Here is a 14,807-nt window from a genome sequence, read left to right as displayed (position 1 = left end):
AGATTTGGAAAGTTATATTTTTGCAAAGACAAAATACCATGCAAAGACGACAGCATGACCCTCATCTTCCTGTCAGATTGCTGCCCTAAGCATCTTTTGTACCGAATTATAGAGCTAACATTGAATACAAGTCACATGATTAAGATCACTCTAGTTTTATAAAAAATGGAGGCCCAAAAATACTTGTCTGGAGACCAGAATTTGTCATTTTTTTGCGATATTTAAATGTAAAATATGACTGTTTCTTCTCTTTGATCCATATGAAAAATGAGGTATTCTTTTCCGCTACTTCAGAACTGAAAAGAACTTGTAAACCTGCTCCGTTTCACTCAATTAAAAGTTTGTGTTGTGGAATGATTTTGACTTTATATAAAACCTTTCCTTGTTGACAACTTATTACAGGTGTTTTGTTGTTTTTGTTTTGGTATGTTCTCTTGCAGCCTGCCATATATTGGAGTGCCGCAGTGGAATGGCCCAAGATGTCATAAGCACCATAGGGCAGGCTTTTGAACTCCGGTTTAAACAGTATTTGAAAAATCCTTCTTTGAATACTTCTTGTGAAAGGTCAGCCAAGAGTTCTATAATTATTTGACTTACTATATTTGTTTTGTTTTATTTTAAAGTGAATTTTCAAACTAATGAAATTAATATTTTTTTCTTACAAATAGGCAGTTTCAGTACAAACTAATAATGTCATTTTCTATTCTTCTTCCATTTATATTTATCCAGATATTTCCTCTTGCTTTGTATCAGAGAAACAGGAATATGCCCTGTTTCTCTGATATATAGAGAGCTACGACTTAATGAACTATTATCATAAAATAACAGACATCAATACATTTCTCAGAATCATTCCAATCCCAGATCTCTTGAAACTAAAAAAAGAAAAGAAAAAATCAAGAATGAAGAACAAAATAGTAAGAATCAAATGTCTGTAGCAAGAATCACCATTAGTTTGCTGGTTTGCAGTGTAAATAGATGAGCTCCAGCTAAACGGTGGGAGGGCTGAAAGGTGATGTGACCCAAGGATCTGGTTGTTCTATCTGAGGCACAGAAACTCTGCAAGGAAAGCCAAGCCCTTTAGGCCTGACAGACTTCAGCATGTGTGGAGTGCAGTGAGGTCTCTCACACCCAAGGGACAAAACTCAATCTTGTTTAATTTTAAATATACTCCTCCCCCAATTAGTTATGTTGTGTATCAGCCAACACTGGGTTTGGAGATCTCCCTTTATATGGGTTCTTAGGAGGCCTTGATGTTGAATTTTTCCCAGGGTAACACTCAATATCTTAGTGCTATCGTTTTGTTGACATGTAATGAACCCAACAAGACTGTGTGGGTTGTTAGTGGAATCAGTTCAGTCCAAAAGGACTTGATTTATTCTTTTTCATAAGAAACTTTTACTAATTCCAATTTGGAAGAAAAGTTGTTTGTTTTTTGTTTTTTTTTTGTCCTGTTTCAATTTTTAAAACAATGCATGTTTACATAAATCTACCCACTTGCCACATATGGTTCTAATATTTCTTTATGAATCCCATATACTCCTCCAGATTTGTGCAGACAAGATAACTGGCCATAGCTCTCTTATTTTTCTCATCTTGGTTTAATAAACTGGACTAGGCCCTCTGCCCAATATCTAAAATTTTTTTTTAGGAGAATATTTCCAAAATGGTACAATCAAAGTGTGCTGAAGATACTCAGGAAAACTTTATTTTTATGCTCCACTGGCAAAAATGACTTACATTCAGAGTTCATATGTGTGTTTGTGTGTGTATGTGTGTTTCTTAATCACTGGGGGGAGACACAAAAGCATCACCCTTGGCACTTTTTGTTGGCTTACCCTACTTTAATTGTCTATGGAAAGCTAAACAACTCAACCATCTGGTTGCTTCCATCCAGATGTTTGACATCACTTAAGAACAGCTATAAACTTAAAACATGAATGCAAAGTTTTTCAGATGATTTGCATGGTTCTGATCCCTCTGCCTCCCCTACAGCATTTGAATTCCCGCCCAGCCTCTTGGGGATTCTTTTTTCCCTTACAGTGAGGGGGTGCCTATTGATGATCATGCTGAGGAGCGAGAAGATCATGAGTATTACAATGAAATCCCAGGGAAGCAGCCACCTGCAGGTGGTGTTTCAGATGTGCGGATCAAAGTCCAAGCCACAGAACAAATGGCTTATTGCCCCATACGGTGTGAAAAGTTGTGCTACTTGGTAAGTCATGTTTTATTGTTACCGGAACTTAGCAATGTGATTCTGTCCTTGTCACTAGAGAGTTTAATTTGAGAGTTTTCAAGTACTAGTTTAGAGAAAGTATCATCTTCCTCAATACAGAGCCAGAGAATGAATCATTGTTGGAGCCTGCACTAGATCATTTTTGCTCTGAATCCCCCAACTTTGGCTGATGTGGATGACTTCACATCTCCCTTCACTAGGAAGTCCAGCATGTTATTTTTAACATCACCCTTCTCCATCTCCAGTCTTCCTATATTCTCCTTGCTGCTCATCCTTAGCTACAGCCTCCACAGCTGATCCTTCCCCTGACCTCCTGATACCCTCTCCTCCTTTCAATCCTCTGCCTTTGTTCTGTTGCATCAACCCCTGTCTCAGTCTTTATTTTCTCTTTGTCTACTGGTTATCTCTCTTCCATCTGCTAATAAATTTGGATTCCTCCAACCAGCTCATAATGTCTTGTCTCCTTCTCATCTTCCTTTTTTACCCATAAACTAGAAAACATTGTCTCTATCCCAGGTTTCACATCAGCACTATATTTCTAAGATCTGAATTCTGCTTGACAACTTGATGGGAATCACTTTTACAGTGGTCACCAATGGTTTTTTTGGTCACTGATGGTTTAAATCAATTTTCTTCATCAATATTCTGAATCTGTCTATAGAATTTGATACCTGTAGGCTGCCCCTTCCTTTTTGTAGACCTCTTCTATTATCTTCTAAAGCACTTCTACTGTGTCATTCTTATCCCCCATCTCTTTTGCAGCTTTTGAAACCTTTGTCCAACATTTTATTATTAATTTTTTCAAACATACAGAAAAGTTATGTAAGAGTCATACATTGAACACTCATACACTCACTGTCTAGAGTCTATGATTAACTACATTTAACATTTCACCAGGTTTGCCCTGTCATCCTATATAGCTATCATCCATCAGCACATCTTAATTTTGGTATGTTTCAAAGTAAGTTACATCTTTTTTTTAATTTAAATTTTGTTAGTTAACATATAGTGTAAAATTGGTTTCTGGACTAGAATTCAGTGATCCAGCACTTACATACAACACCTAATGCTCCTCACAACAAGTGCCTTCCTTAATACCCATCATCTGTCTAGCCCATCCCCCACCCACTCCCCTCCATCCACCTTCAGTGTGTTCTCTGTCATTAAGAGTCACTTATGGCTTATTGCTTATTTCCCTCTTTCCTTCCCCCCCCCCATATATTCATCTGATTTCTTTCTCAAATTCCACATGTGAAATCATATGGTATTTGTCTTTCTCTCACTGACTTATTTCACTTGACATAATACACTTTAGCTCTGTCCACATTATTGCAAATGGCAAGATTTCTTTTTGGTGGCTGAGTAATATTCCATTGTGTATGTGTGTGTGTGTGTGTGTGTAAACACACATATATACACACATACCACATCTTCTTTACCCATTCATCAGTCAGTGGACTTTTGGGCTTTCTCCATAGTTTGGCTATTGTTGATAATGCTATCACATCTTTTCTCGTTAGACCTTATTTTCTTCCACTCACCTACAAATCCAAGCCCTTGCCCTTACCACCCTTGCTCTGTGTTTGGCCTCGACCTTGGTTTCTCCTCTGGCATGCCACCTGTATACACATTGTTCCAGCTTCTTTGTTTTCAATTACTACCTATCTCTCCAGCTATAATGCGATAGACATTACATTGCTTATGTTAAGATTGAAATCAGCATTTTCTCCTTGATTTCAAATCAGATTCCTCTACAGATTTACTCATGTTTATTAATAGTACTGCTCTTCTTTCATTAATCTGCAGTCTTTTGCTTTTCTCACTTTGGGCTCCACATCAACTCAGTCTTCAAGACCTAGAATTCTGCCATGAAATCGTTTGAATCTACCCCACCTCTCATATTCCTGTTGCACCTTTCTGAGCTCTGGTCTTTACTTGCCCAGATGATTCTGAAAACTCCTTCCTTGTCTCCAGTTTCATTCCCCCAAACCATTCTGCATGGTACTTCCAGATCAGTCTTTCTGAAGGATAGATATTGCCCTTCTCGAAGGCATCAGTGATATCATCCCACTATTGAAGACAATCTAGATCTGGATCTAGATCCATAGGGGATCAGTGCAACCCCTGATGGATGAGATTGTCAAGGTTGAAAAATGAGCCTGGCATTAACCTCAGTAGAATAGGGCTCCAATCTGTCACTATTAGATAGAGGTTTGCTAAATACTATTTATACAAAGTGTCCTGGAAATCACACTTTCTGGCCTGAGACTTGGATTGAGTCCTGTAGGGGAACCTCCCAAGCACAGGCAGCAACCCTCAGGATATAGGCCTTATGTTGGCAGCCTTTATGACTCCCCGCTCCGGACCCATCTTTGCAGCCCCCAAATAATGCACTCCCATAGGAGTCTATGCTCCCCACCCAGAATCTCAGTTCCTGTCGGAAAGTGAATTTGTCAGCTGTATTCTGCTGGGAGCATCAGTAGTGTTGTTTTTTGAAAGTATGGATATATACTATGTTTGTAAATGTTTCACAATTTGTTGTTTGTGCAGCCTGGAAACTCCAAGTGCAGCAGTGTGTATGAGAACTGTTTAGAACAAAGCAGGGCAATAGGTAGGTACAATTGTCCTCTGCCATCTGCCACTCTCCTTATTCCTTGTAGGTCATGTGGTTGTGTGTGGCCCTAGCTCTTAAAGACTTCCTGGGGAAGTCAGGTTTATATAACCAAACATATAATGCTTCAGCGGCCGGCTTTCCACACTCTGAGAGTCCCAGAATGCCACGCATGTGTCACTTGACAGGCTCATGACTTTGCCTCACTCTTGTGGGCTCTACCACACTATCATTCTACCTTATGAGGTCTTTCACTGCTGTAACATCATGAGAGGTCTTCCTGGAAAGATGCTTCTCTGCTTAAAACTCAAGGGAGTTCCACTTCAAAGAAGATCAGACATTAAGCTAATGTGAAAATCAATGCTTTACCATTAGAATTAAGGTAAAATCTTTAAGCAGAAAACAAAAAGAAATCTGAAATGCAAGAGACTCAATTAGGGGGGCCCATCTACTCCACTTGCCCTACTTCCTAGGGCATTAAATGTCTTATTACTGCACGTGATAGTTATGTTGGGCACAACTTTTCCACAACACAAATGTAGAATATCAACCATCCAGGTTGGACATACATTGTCATAAAGTTATACCCTAGTTAGTAATTTGATTTTTTTAAATTGTTGAAGGTACATATTTCTTTGGGAAGCAAAGTTTTATAGCATTAGAGAGGGAGGTAACTGGATGGTATTGATAAGATGGTGGAGAAATAGAGTTGGATAGCCATGCTTAGGGACTCAAATTAAATTAGCAGGAATTTGGCACCTAGAAGGTAGTCACTTCTAAGGGTAAATATATATTACTTATTTATTTATTAAGAGATTTTATCTATCCATCTGAGAGAGAGAGAGCATGCCCAAGCACATGAGAGAGAGCACAAGCAGGGCGAGGGGCAGAGGGAGAAGCAGACTCCCTGCTGAGCAGGAAGCCCGATGTACGATTTGATCCTGGGACTGAAGGAAGATGCTTAACTGACTGAACCACTCTGTCACCCCTAGAATATTTTCATTCTTCTTATGGAATTATGCCATTGTAACCTATTAATTTAATTTACTTCTTTTGAGACAGAGAGACAGAGAAAGAGAGAGAGAGAGAGAGAGTGCAAGGGGGAGGGGGCAGAGGCAGAGGGTGAGAGAGAATCCCAAGCAGGCTCCACCCAGCATGGAGCTTGACATAAGACTCGATCTCACAACTCTGATATTATGACCTGAGCTAAAATCAAGAGTCGGACACTTAACTGACTGAGCCACCCAGGTGCCTCAAATTTTATTATTTCTTATATATGGGAGATACATAAAAATTTATCATTTTAGGTACAGCTATGATTCCTACCTTCCTCCACCATGCAAAAATAACAGAAGTAGTGGGTTTAGACGGTATTGTTAATTCTTTAAAGATATGGTTCTTTTTGGTAGCTATTAAAATTCCATGCCATTCTTTAAAGTTATTTACAATTTTAACCTAACTTTAAGTAATATGACTAAAACAAATTAAATTAAAGGTAAGTGCAAAGGCTCCCTAGAAGCTATATTCCTTCCTCCCTTCCTTTCCATTACGCAGAAATCCCTAACCTAAGGATTTAATAGTCAGGAACACATCACATATGTCCTGCAGTATTGTAATTATTTTCTACCTGTGCTGAAGCTCACTTGGAAATATCTCCACATCCTGTTTCATCTCATTCTATAGTCTTCATTTATGCAACACTTTACTCAGTGGCTATTTATGAAGATGCTCTGTAGGTCTGGCACTATGCAAGAATGGAATCACAACCAGTACTCATGTTGGTAGTTTAAATAGGAAGACACATCTTTAGCAAAAGCTTACAAATAGGATCGATATTTCAAAGCCCAACGTGTTATGGAAACAAATAACAGGGAACCTAACTTAATCTGAGGGACTATAGAGGGTCTTCCTAAACTCTCTTCAGGCAAACAACCAAACCAGGACCTGATGGATGAGTAGGGATTATCCAGGCACAGAGGAAGAAATGGGAAGAGGGGGTGAGAGAGGGAAAGAGAAAGAAAAGTATAAATGGAAACTAGAATTCCTGGTGTGCCAGGACCACATCCTAGATCACTGCACATAGAGAGGACAGCAGAGAGAGTCTTGGACCTAGACAAAGAACTCCCGAATTTTTGGTCCTAACAAATACCTCCCTTCCCAGCTCATCTTCCTCTTCTCCGTTAGACAGTCTTGATGGCACAGCCTGTGTGGCAGCCATGTGACATGTGGCACAGTCACATGGCTTCTGAGGGGAACTCACTGAAGGAAAATCAACATTACTAGAATGATGTACCATATGCTAAATCACAACACTACCATTGAAGATAAGGGGCATGGTCTCCTAGTTTTTTGTCAAGAGCCCCCAAAACATACATTTGTGAAGGAACTAATGGTTATAGAGGTTATAGAGGTACTGTCTCAGTCTTATTCAAGATATTTCTTTTTGTAAATGTAATCTTGTCATAGAATCCAACTTACTGTTTCTGTTTATCTTGGTTTTATTTCTCCTTCAAATCCAACAAACAATGTAACCCCTTATTCTTTTGTGGTTTATATATGTCCTAAGCCAATATAAGCAGATCCAAACTTATGAACAGACTTTACTGAGAGCCTGGAATATATTTCCAGAATTAGTTCATTCCAGAATTAATTTTAGCCATGATGACTATCTCCTAGACAAGTGTACCGTATTCTACTATTCTGGTTTGCCTGTACTAGAGCTTAAATACATATTTTGGAATGACAAATACAATAGAAGTTTCTGTTGCAAGTGCCTGTTCTTCAGTTGCACTCCAACTTTGCGAGGGTTGGAAACCAGTACAGAGCTACCTTCCTTGTGGTGGCCTTAAGGTAACAGTTCATAACTGGGAACTTTTCAGAATCTTGGTGAGGTGAGAGATGGTATTCGCAGTTTGGAAAAAGTCCTTCAGCTGGCTACTTTCTTCCCTTGAAAATCAGAGCTACAACATTGTTTCCTTAGAAAAGCAGTTCTAAGTTCCAGTGAGGATCCAGAATGCTAGGAAGCCATCTCCCTAGACCTCAGCCACTAAGACCATAAGTTAGAAGAACTCAACCCCTGCTCCAGGAGCAACAACAATTAAGGCCACTCCTATTGTTGTAGGGAGGACTTTACTACTATGGTGTCCATTCATTCACAGACACCCAGAAATCAAGTATTCCTATCTTGGGGCCTGCCTGTGACTACTAGGGCATATGTTTAAAAACTGATCTGAAATTCTTGACCAGTGAGCAAATTAATAGCAGTTTCCAGAATAGCAAATACATAATTTTTATGGCTTTTCCTTGAGATTTATACATAAGCATTTGAGAGACACCTATACAAATATTTTCAATAAGATCTGGCTTTTTCCTCCCAAGACATTTATTTATTCAAATACTGACTTACAACTTGAATTCCAGTATATTATAAATACTGCAATAGTCTTCTGGTTTTTGGAGAAGTTAATTATATTTATCACCAGACTTATAAAAGATACCTATCCCTACTTTTTTTTTTTAAAGCTTTCTTTTTTTAAAAGATTTTATTTACTCATGAGACACAGAGAGAAAGAGGCAGAGACATAGGCAGAGGGAGAAGCAGGCTCCATGTAGGAAGCCCGATGTGGGACTTGATCCCATCATTCCCTGAGCTGAAGGCAGACGCTCAACCACTGAGCCACCCCAGTGTCCCTCTATCCCTACTTTTAAATTTCTTTATGGAAAAAATTAATTAGCAAATAGAATAATGTTTTCCTGACCTCAAGTTAAATGGAAATAAGATATTTTTAATCAAAAAGACATTAAATTCTTACAAGCCCTAAGAGCTTGCACTTAAAAACTTTGGTTCTTACAGTATATACACTATGTATTTGTTTTTTGCCACCAGTCCTCTCTTCAACAGGTTGGATCGGTTCTCGGAGTAATACTTGGCAAAAATAAATTTTGGAATGCACAATGGCTGGCATATGTGGTTAAACTCTCATCAGCCACATATTTTACCCAATAAAGATTTTAAATTTGGGTATAGAGTGAAATACATATTTAAGGCAACATTACTGAGTTAAATATAATAAGGCATTTGGGAAAAAGAAATGGTCATTTTCAAGAGAGACTGGATACAGGCATTAATGCTTTTGTGTAATTCTATGGGATGGTAAAACTGATGTTGTCACCTCATGCCATTCTCTGTAAGGGGCAAATGAGTCAGTGCCCTGTGCTAAAGTTTGACTCAGAACATACCGGGGTCAAATATGCTGAGAAAGGAAGACTGAGGCAGATTCAGCATCTGTTCATTCAGCTGACAAACATTTTTCTTTTGAGCACCTGCCTCAGTGCCTTCATACTAGGCATTGAAGATGAAGAAGATATGCAGATAAATGGGTTCTAATCTCTTCTTAAGGACTCGAGGAATTTGCAGTCTCAAGGGGAAGACAGACGAACAAGTAAACACATACCTATATTATGTTATGGAGCGGCGCCTGACCCAGGCTTGGGGAGGGAAGCACTAAGGGGGAAGCTTCTTGAAGGAGGTGGATTCAGAACAGAATCTTATTTATATATATATTTTTTCAGAACAGAATCTTAAAGGACAAATAGGAGTTAGGTACAGACAGAAAGGAATAGCAGGAGATAAGAACCATTTGCAGAGCACCAGCATCAATGAATAAATAGGTAACTGAGCAGATATTAATTATTTATTAAGCAGGCACTATTCTGTTAGTGTCTCATCCACATTCTTTCATTTAATCCTCACAACCATATTTTTTTATTTAAATGCAATTTGCCAACATATAACACCCATTGCTCATTGCATCACGTGCCCTCCTTAAAGCTCGTCACCCAGTTACCTACCCACCCACCCACTTTCCCTTCTGCAACCCTTTGTTGTTCCCCAGAGTTAGGAGTCCTGCTAATTATAGTGGCTGTGAGTACTATCATTAGATAATGTTTCAATATTTCAAGATAATATCTAAATGTATATCCCAAAATACAATAGAGCATTTGATAAAGAAAATAGACATAAATCCACATTTCAAATCATGATCATTTTAACTTTCGGGAGGCCAATGTTCTGATTTAATTAGGTCATTCTTGTTTGTAAGCTCATAATGCAGCTGAGGAAGATTTTGTAACAAAAAAAGTGATCTTCAATCTTTGATTTATTTGTAGTGATCTCTAACCACTTAGCCATTTATGAAAGTAAGTTTAGTTTAAACTAGATAATATTCATAGATCCATGTAACCAAACAAATGGAGACTGTCATATATTGTAAAATGCAACAAAGAAACGAAATGCCCTGACCACCCCTCCTTCTTTAGAAATCTCACTCCTCCCTCAGGATATTCCACATATAGAGTATGAGGGAGGACAAGGTGATGTGTAACAGCTGACAGACCAAGAGAAAAGGAGTAGGTAGTAAGGCTGTAGTCTTCTGACTGGGCTTCTCCTATGTGATGTACCCTTGGGTCTCCATATTTTATAAGAATTATAGCACTATTCATCATGATGTGAAATCTGATATAAAGTTGGTTCTTTTTGGACCACATTAAAAGGGTTTAATGACTGAAACAATAAAAGGACTGATGTTGACTGATATTTTATGATAAGACAATGGAATGTGAATGTCATTACTTCAGGGCAGCTTCATGATAGCACATATGGCCAAAAATATAAATGTTCCATCTATCCTGACATTCTGAGGACAGAACCATCTGGATGGTACAAAATATTTCCTGACATCAGGTACTGAAATATGGTGCTATTACCCATCCATTCAGTAACCCTTTGTTGTCATAAGTATGTGCCAGCCATGTGCTAGGAGAAAAGATCTCTACATTCACGGAACATGCAGTCTAGATGGCATTAAACAAAATGACATAATAGAATTAATTTTTCTTGTGATATGGACTTCAAAGGTGAAGAAGAAACTTCTAGCAAAGCAGAGAGACTTAGTGTAGTCTGAGAAGGTCGGAGAAAGCTCTACTGAGAAAAGAGATGCTTATACTGACACCTGAAGAGTGTGGGAAGAGCATGGCAATCAGAGAAAATGGCCTTACAGTGGAGATTATTCTTCCAGAAGGGCAAAGTGACTGAGGAACATGGAGGTGCAAGGGAAGCTGGGTAGATGGGACCAGAACTTGGGGCTTGTTGAAAAGTTTGAGCTTTGGGACACCTCCTGGGTGGCCTAGTGGTTGAGCATCTGCCTTTGGCTCAGGGTGATACCAGGGTTCTGGGATCGAGTTCCACATCGGGCTTCCCACCGGGAGCCTGCTTCTCCCTCTGCCTATGTCTCTGCCTCTCTTTCTGTGTCTCTCATGAATAAATAAATAACATCTTTAAAAAAAGACAAAAAAAGTTTGAGCTTTATCCAAAGAGGAATGGGAGGCAGTAAAGAGTTTTTTAAGCCGCTGAAAAATATGACTAGGTTTGCAAAAAAAAGATCATTTTGGCCACAGTGTATAGAACAGAATGGAAGAGGAGGAAACAGGGTAAGAGGGAAGAAGGTGATAACCTAAGGGGTGAGGTTTTTCCATTAAATTCCAGAATAAACATCAACAGTTGGTTAGAGGCTGAGCTTGGCAAAACAAAACTTTGGGCATAGAGAGAAGACAGACTTTCCATTCTTAATAATTTAAGTAGTAAGGTTTTGAAAAACAGTTTAGGGACACCTGAGTGTCTCAGCTGGTTCAGCATCCAACTCTTGATTTTGGCTCAGGTCATAATCTCAGGGTGGTGAGATTGAGCCCCACATTGGGCTGGATGTGGAGCCTGTTTAAGATGTTCTCTCTCCCTCTCCCTCTGCACCTCCCCTGCCCACTCATGCCCCATATGCACATGCTCTCTCTAAAAAAAGGTAGGGTGCCTGAGTGGCTCAGTGGGTTAAGCATCGAACTCTTGGTTTCAACTCAGGTCAAGGATTGAGCCCCAAGTTGGGCTGTGTGTCTCCCTCTCTGTTCCTCCCCACTGTTTGCATCTCTCTCTCAAACAAAATCTTTTTTTTTTTTTTTAAAGCAGTTTAAATAATAGATATTCAGGTTCTGTATGACATATGTGTTTTCTTGATTCCTGGACCACAGCCCTGAGCAGTGTTATGTGTGGGTTTGTGATGTTTGCTGGACAGTCGGCTGTCTTTTTTTCTCTGGCTGCTCTTCTCTTGGGTCTTCCTAGTTTGTTTCCTACCTAGTGTTGAAGCAGTAGGTCAGCTGAGGGATGGGCGGGGAGGGTCTAGGAGGCCAAGGAGAGGGTGCTTTCCCTGAAAGCCTGGTGTGTTTCTTGTTTTTACAGGTCTAGAAGTCAGTACTCAAATATGTATAGGAGGGGAGTGGCTCTTCCTTTCCTATCAGTTCTAGACTCAAACATGATTTTACTTATTGTTTACAAAGTAAGAACATATGTTGATCATTAATCATTACAGGTAATGCACAGGAGAGAGGAGTGCAGTCCCATCGAGATGCCTCATTAATGAAGCACGCATGTCGAGTGGATTTCTTCAATGATCCCTGCTACATAAACACACAGGCTTTTCAAAGTACACTTGGCTCTGCCCCAAATCAAAGCTCAGCTCACGTGTTGGGGAGCCCATGGCACCGTGAAAGTAAGTCGCTGCTCACTATCTGTATGAATTTCCTGTGGCTACTGTAACAAGTTACCACAAACTGAGTGTCTTCAAGCAACAGAAATTTATTCTCTCACAGTTCTGGAGTAGTTCCCTCTAGAGACTCTGGAGGAGGATCTGTTCCATGCCTCTTTCCCAGCTTCTGATCACTATTAGCAATTCTTGGTGTTCTTTGGCTTGTCAACATATCAATCTCTGCCTCAGTCTTCACATGGCCTTCACCTCTATGTCTCCAAACTTCTCCCTCCTTTTTCTAGGACAATACCTTTCTCTTCTAGGTGGGCCCTAAATCCAGGAAGATCTCATCTCGAGATCCTTAACTTAATTATACCTGCAAAAGCCCTTTTACCAAATGAAGACACATTCATGGGGACTATGGATCGGGACTTGAACATATCCTTTTGGGTGCTACTGTTCAACTCACTACATTGTCTTTCAGTTTCAGGAAGGCTGTTTCGCTGGCCTCATTTTTAAGGAATGAAAAGGATTGTTTCTTACCTCAATATTATACCACAGTTAATTGTGAAGTGTTATGAATTTCGAGGTTTTGGGACTTTGATTTTGAATAATCTTTTCAGATACTTTCAATTGGCTCCCAACTTTTAGTTTCTGCTGTGTGCTTTTGCTGAAGGAAGGACTATCTAAACCAGGAGATAATTTTGAATTTGTTGGTTTGCATGAGGAACAATGACCATTATTTGGCTCTGTTTAGTGATGGTTTTAATTTTATTCATTTCAAAATTCCTTGGTAAGTCATCTATACGGTACTAAAATAAAGTGGCTCCTTTCCTTTTTTTTTTTTTTTTTTTTGTGGCTCCTTTCTTTAGCCATGTATCTGTGAGTAAAATACAGTAAGACAAACATCATTTTCCTACTAAATTGCTTCCAGAAGTAAATGCATAAACAGGAACATAAATAAGTAAAATCAAAGCAAATCAAAAGCCTACAGCCAATTAAAAAACAAGTAAACCCAAAAATGCTTTTTATAAAATATTAAAGTGTATTGGGTTCAAATTTGGGTGAGCCAAACCTGGTTCACTCCAAAGATGGAGATCCAATCATTCAGAAAGTCCTTTTGCTAGCTGAGAATCTCTCTCCAGACTGCCAAGGGCAACTTTCTAAAAAAGTTGATGAGCAATGACAAGATGAAATTTAGCAGATTTTGGTGAGCCTGGGCTTCACCAGACCACCTTAACTCCTAAACTGAGAAACAAAGGTCCTCGTTGCCAGCGATGTGACAAGTGAGCCATTGTCTTGCAAGCTTTCCAAAATCAGCCTTGGCACCCAAACAACCTGATTGGGTTCTCTGGAAGCAAACACTGAGATGGGGCTTTGGCGTGCAGGGTCTTTATTGGGATCCCTATCAGGAAGGGATCAGCCATCAAAAAAAGTGAAATCTTGACATTTGCAATGACGTGGATGAACTAGAAGATATTATGCTAAATGAAATAAGTGAATCAGAGAAAGACAATTATCCTATGACCTCACTCATGTGTGGAATTTAAGAAACAAAACAGAGGATCTATAGAGGAAGAGAGGAAAATATAAAACAGGATGAAATCAGAGAGGGAGACAAACTATAAGAGATTCTTAGTTATGGGAAACTGAGGAGGGTTGATGGAGGGGAGGGGGTGAGGGAAGGAGTAACTGGGTGATGGGCATTAAGGAGGACATGTGATGTAATGAGCACTGGGCATTATATAAGACTGATGAATCACTGACCTCTACCTCTGAACCAATAATACATTATATGTTAATTAATTAAATTTACATTTAAAAATAAATTAAATTTAAAAAAAGGCTAGAGCATGTAGCTTAAAGTTCATGACATCTGGATAATGTAAAGTCCTTTCAGTCAGGATTGGATAGGAATTCTTATTATTCTTATTATTCTTATTGTTTTTTTTATTATTTGCTAAGTTGTCTGTCGCCTTCCACAACCAAATTTAGTAGTGAAAAGAGGGATAAGATTACCATAATAAAAAACCTATGTTCACAAAAGAGAAGCATGCAAGACACACAGGGGTCACTGGTACATAGCAATTCCAAATCCCATAGTGCAGTAATTGTGAAGACTCCTTGAGCTGGAAGTGGAGAAAATGATTTGCTTGGACTCTGGTCCAGCTTTATGAGAGGAATCTCTTTGTCCATTGTTATCTGTGGGCCTCGACTGTCCTCTGGGTTGTTCCTGCCGTTATCCTTTGTGTACATATCCAAAGTTAATGTTGGAGAAAGTGCCTTTTTTAGGGGCTTCACCACATTTATAGCCTATTTTCTGTGGGTGGGGACTTGATAAATTGGAGTTGCTGTGGAGGCCCTAAAGCCATAGACAAGCCAATCACAA

At 39.2% G+C, this 14,807-nt stretch overlaps 1 protein-coding gene across 2 annotated transcripts in view; it reads left to right on the top strand.

Annotated features, from left to right (window-relative positions):
- The window catches only part of SHC4 (SHC adaptor protein 4), a 132,016-nt gene that overhangs the window by 97,818 nt on the left and 19,391 nt on the right, over positions 1-14,807 (top strand). The window contains exons 7-11 of one of the 2 annotated variants that reach the window (XM_072808381.1): positions 441-564; positions 2,044-2,215; positions 4,787-4,847; positions 12,263-12,442; positions 12,903-13,262. In XM_072808381.1, coding sequence (XP_072664482.1) covers positions 441-564; positions 2,044-2,215; positions 4,787-4,847; positions 12,263-12,442; positions 12,903-12,937 — 572 coding nt within the window. In that variant the 3' untranslated portion in view covers positions 12,938-13,262. Of the gene's footprint in view, positions 1-440; positions 565-2,043; positions 2,216-4,786; positions 4,848-12,262; positions 12,443-12,902; positions 13,263-14,807 lie in introns of those variants that run through there. The other variant, XM_072808380.1, reaches the window with a different exon arrangement.

The sequence above is a fragment of the Canis lupus genome, chromosome 32 (genome assembly GCF_048164855.1).
Source record: "Canis lupus baileyi chromosome 32, mCanLup2.hap1, whole genome shotgun sequence".
NCBI lineage: Eukaryota > Metazoa > Chordata > Mammalia > Carnivora > Canidae > Canis > Canis lupus.
Note: the sequence above shows the minus strand (reverse complement) of the source record. Positions and strands in the feature narration are given on the sequence as shown.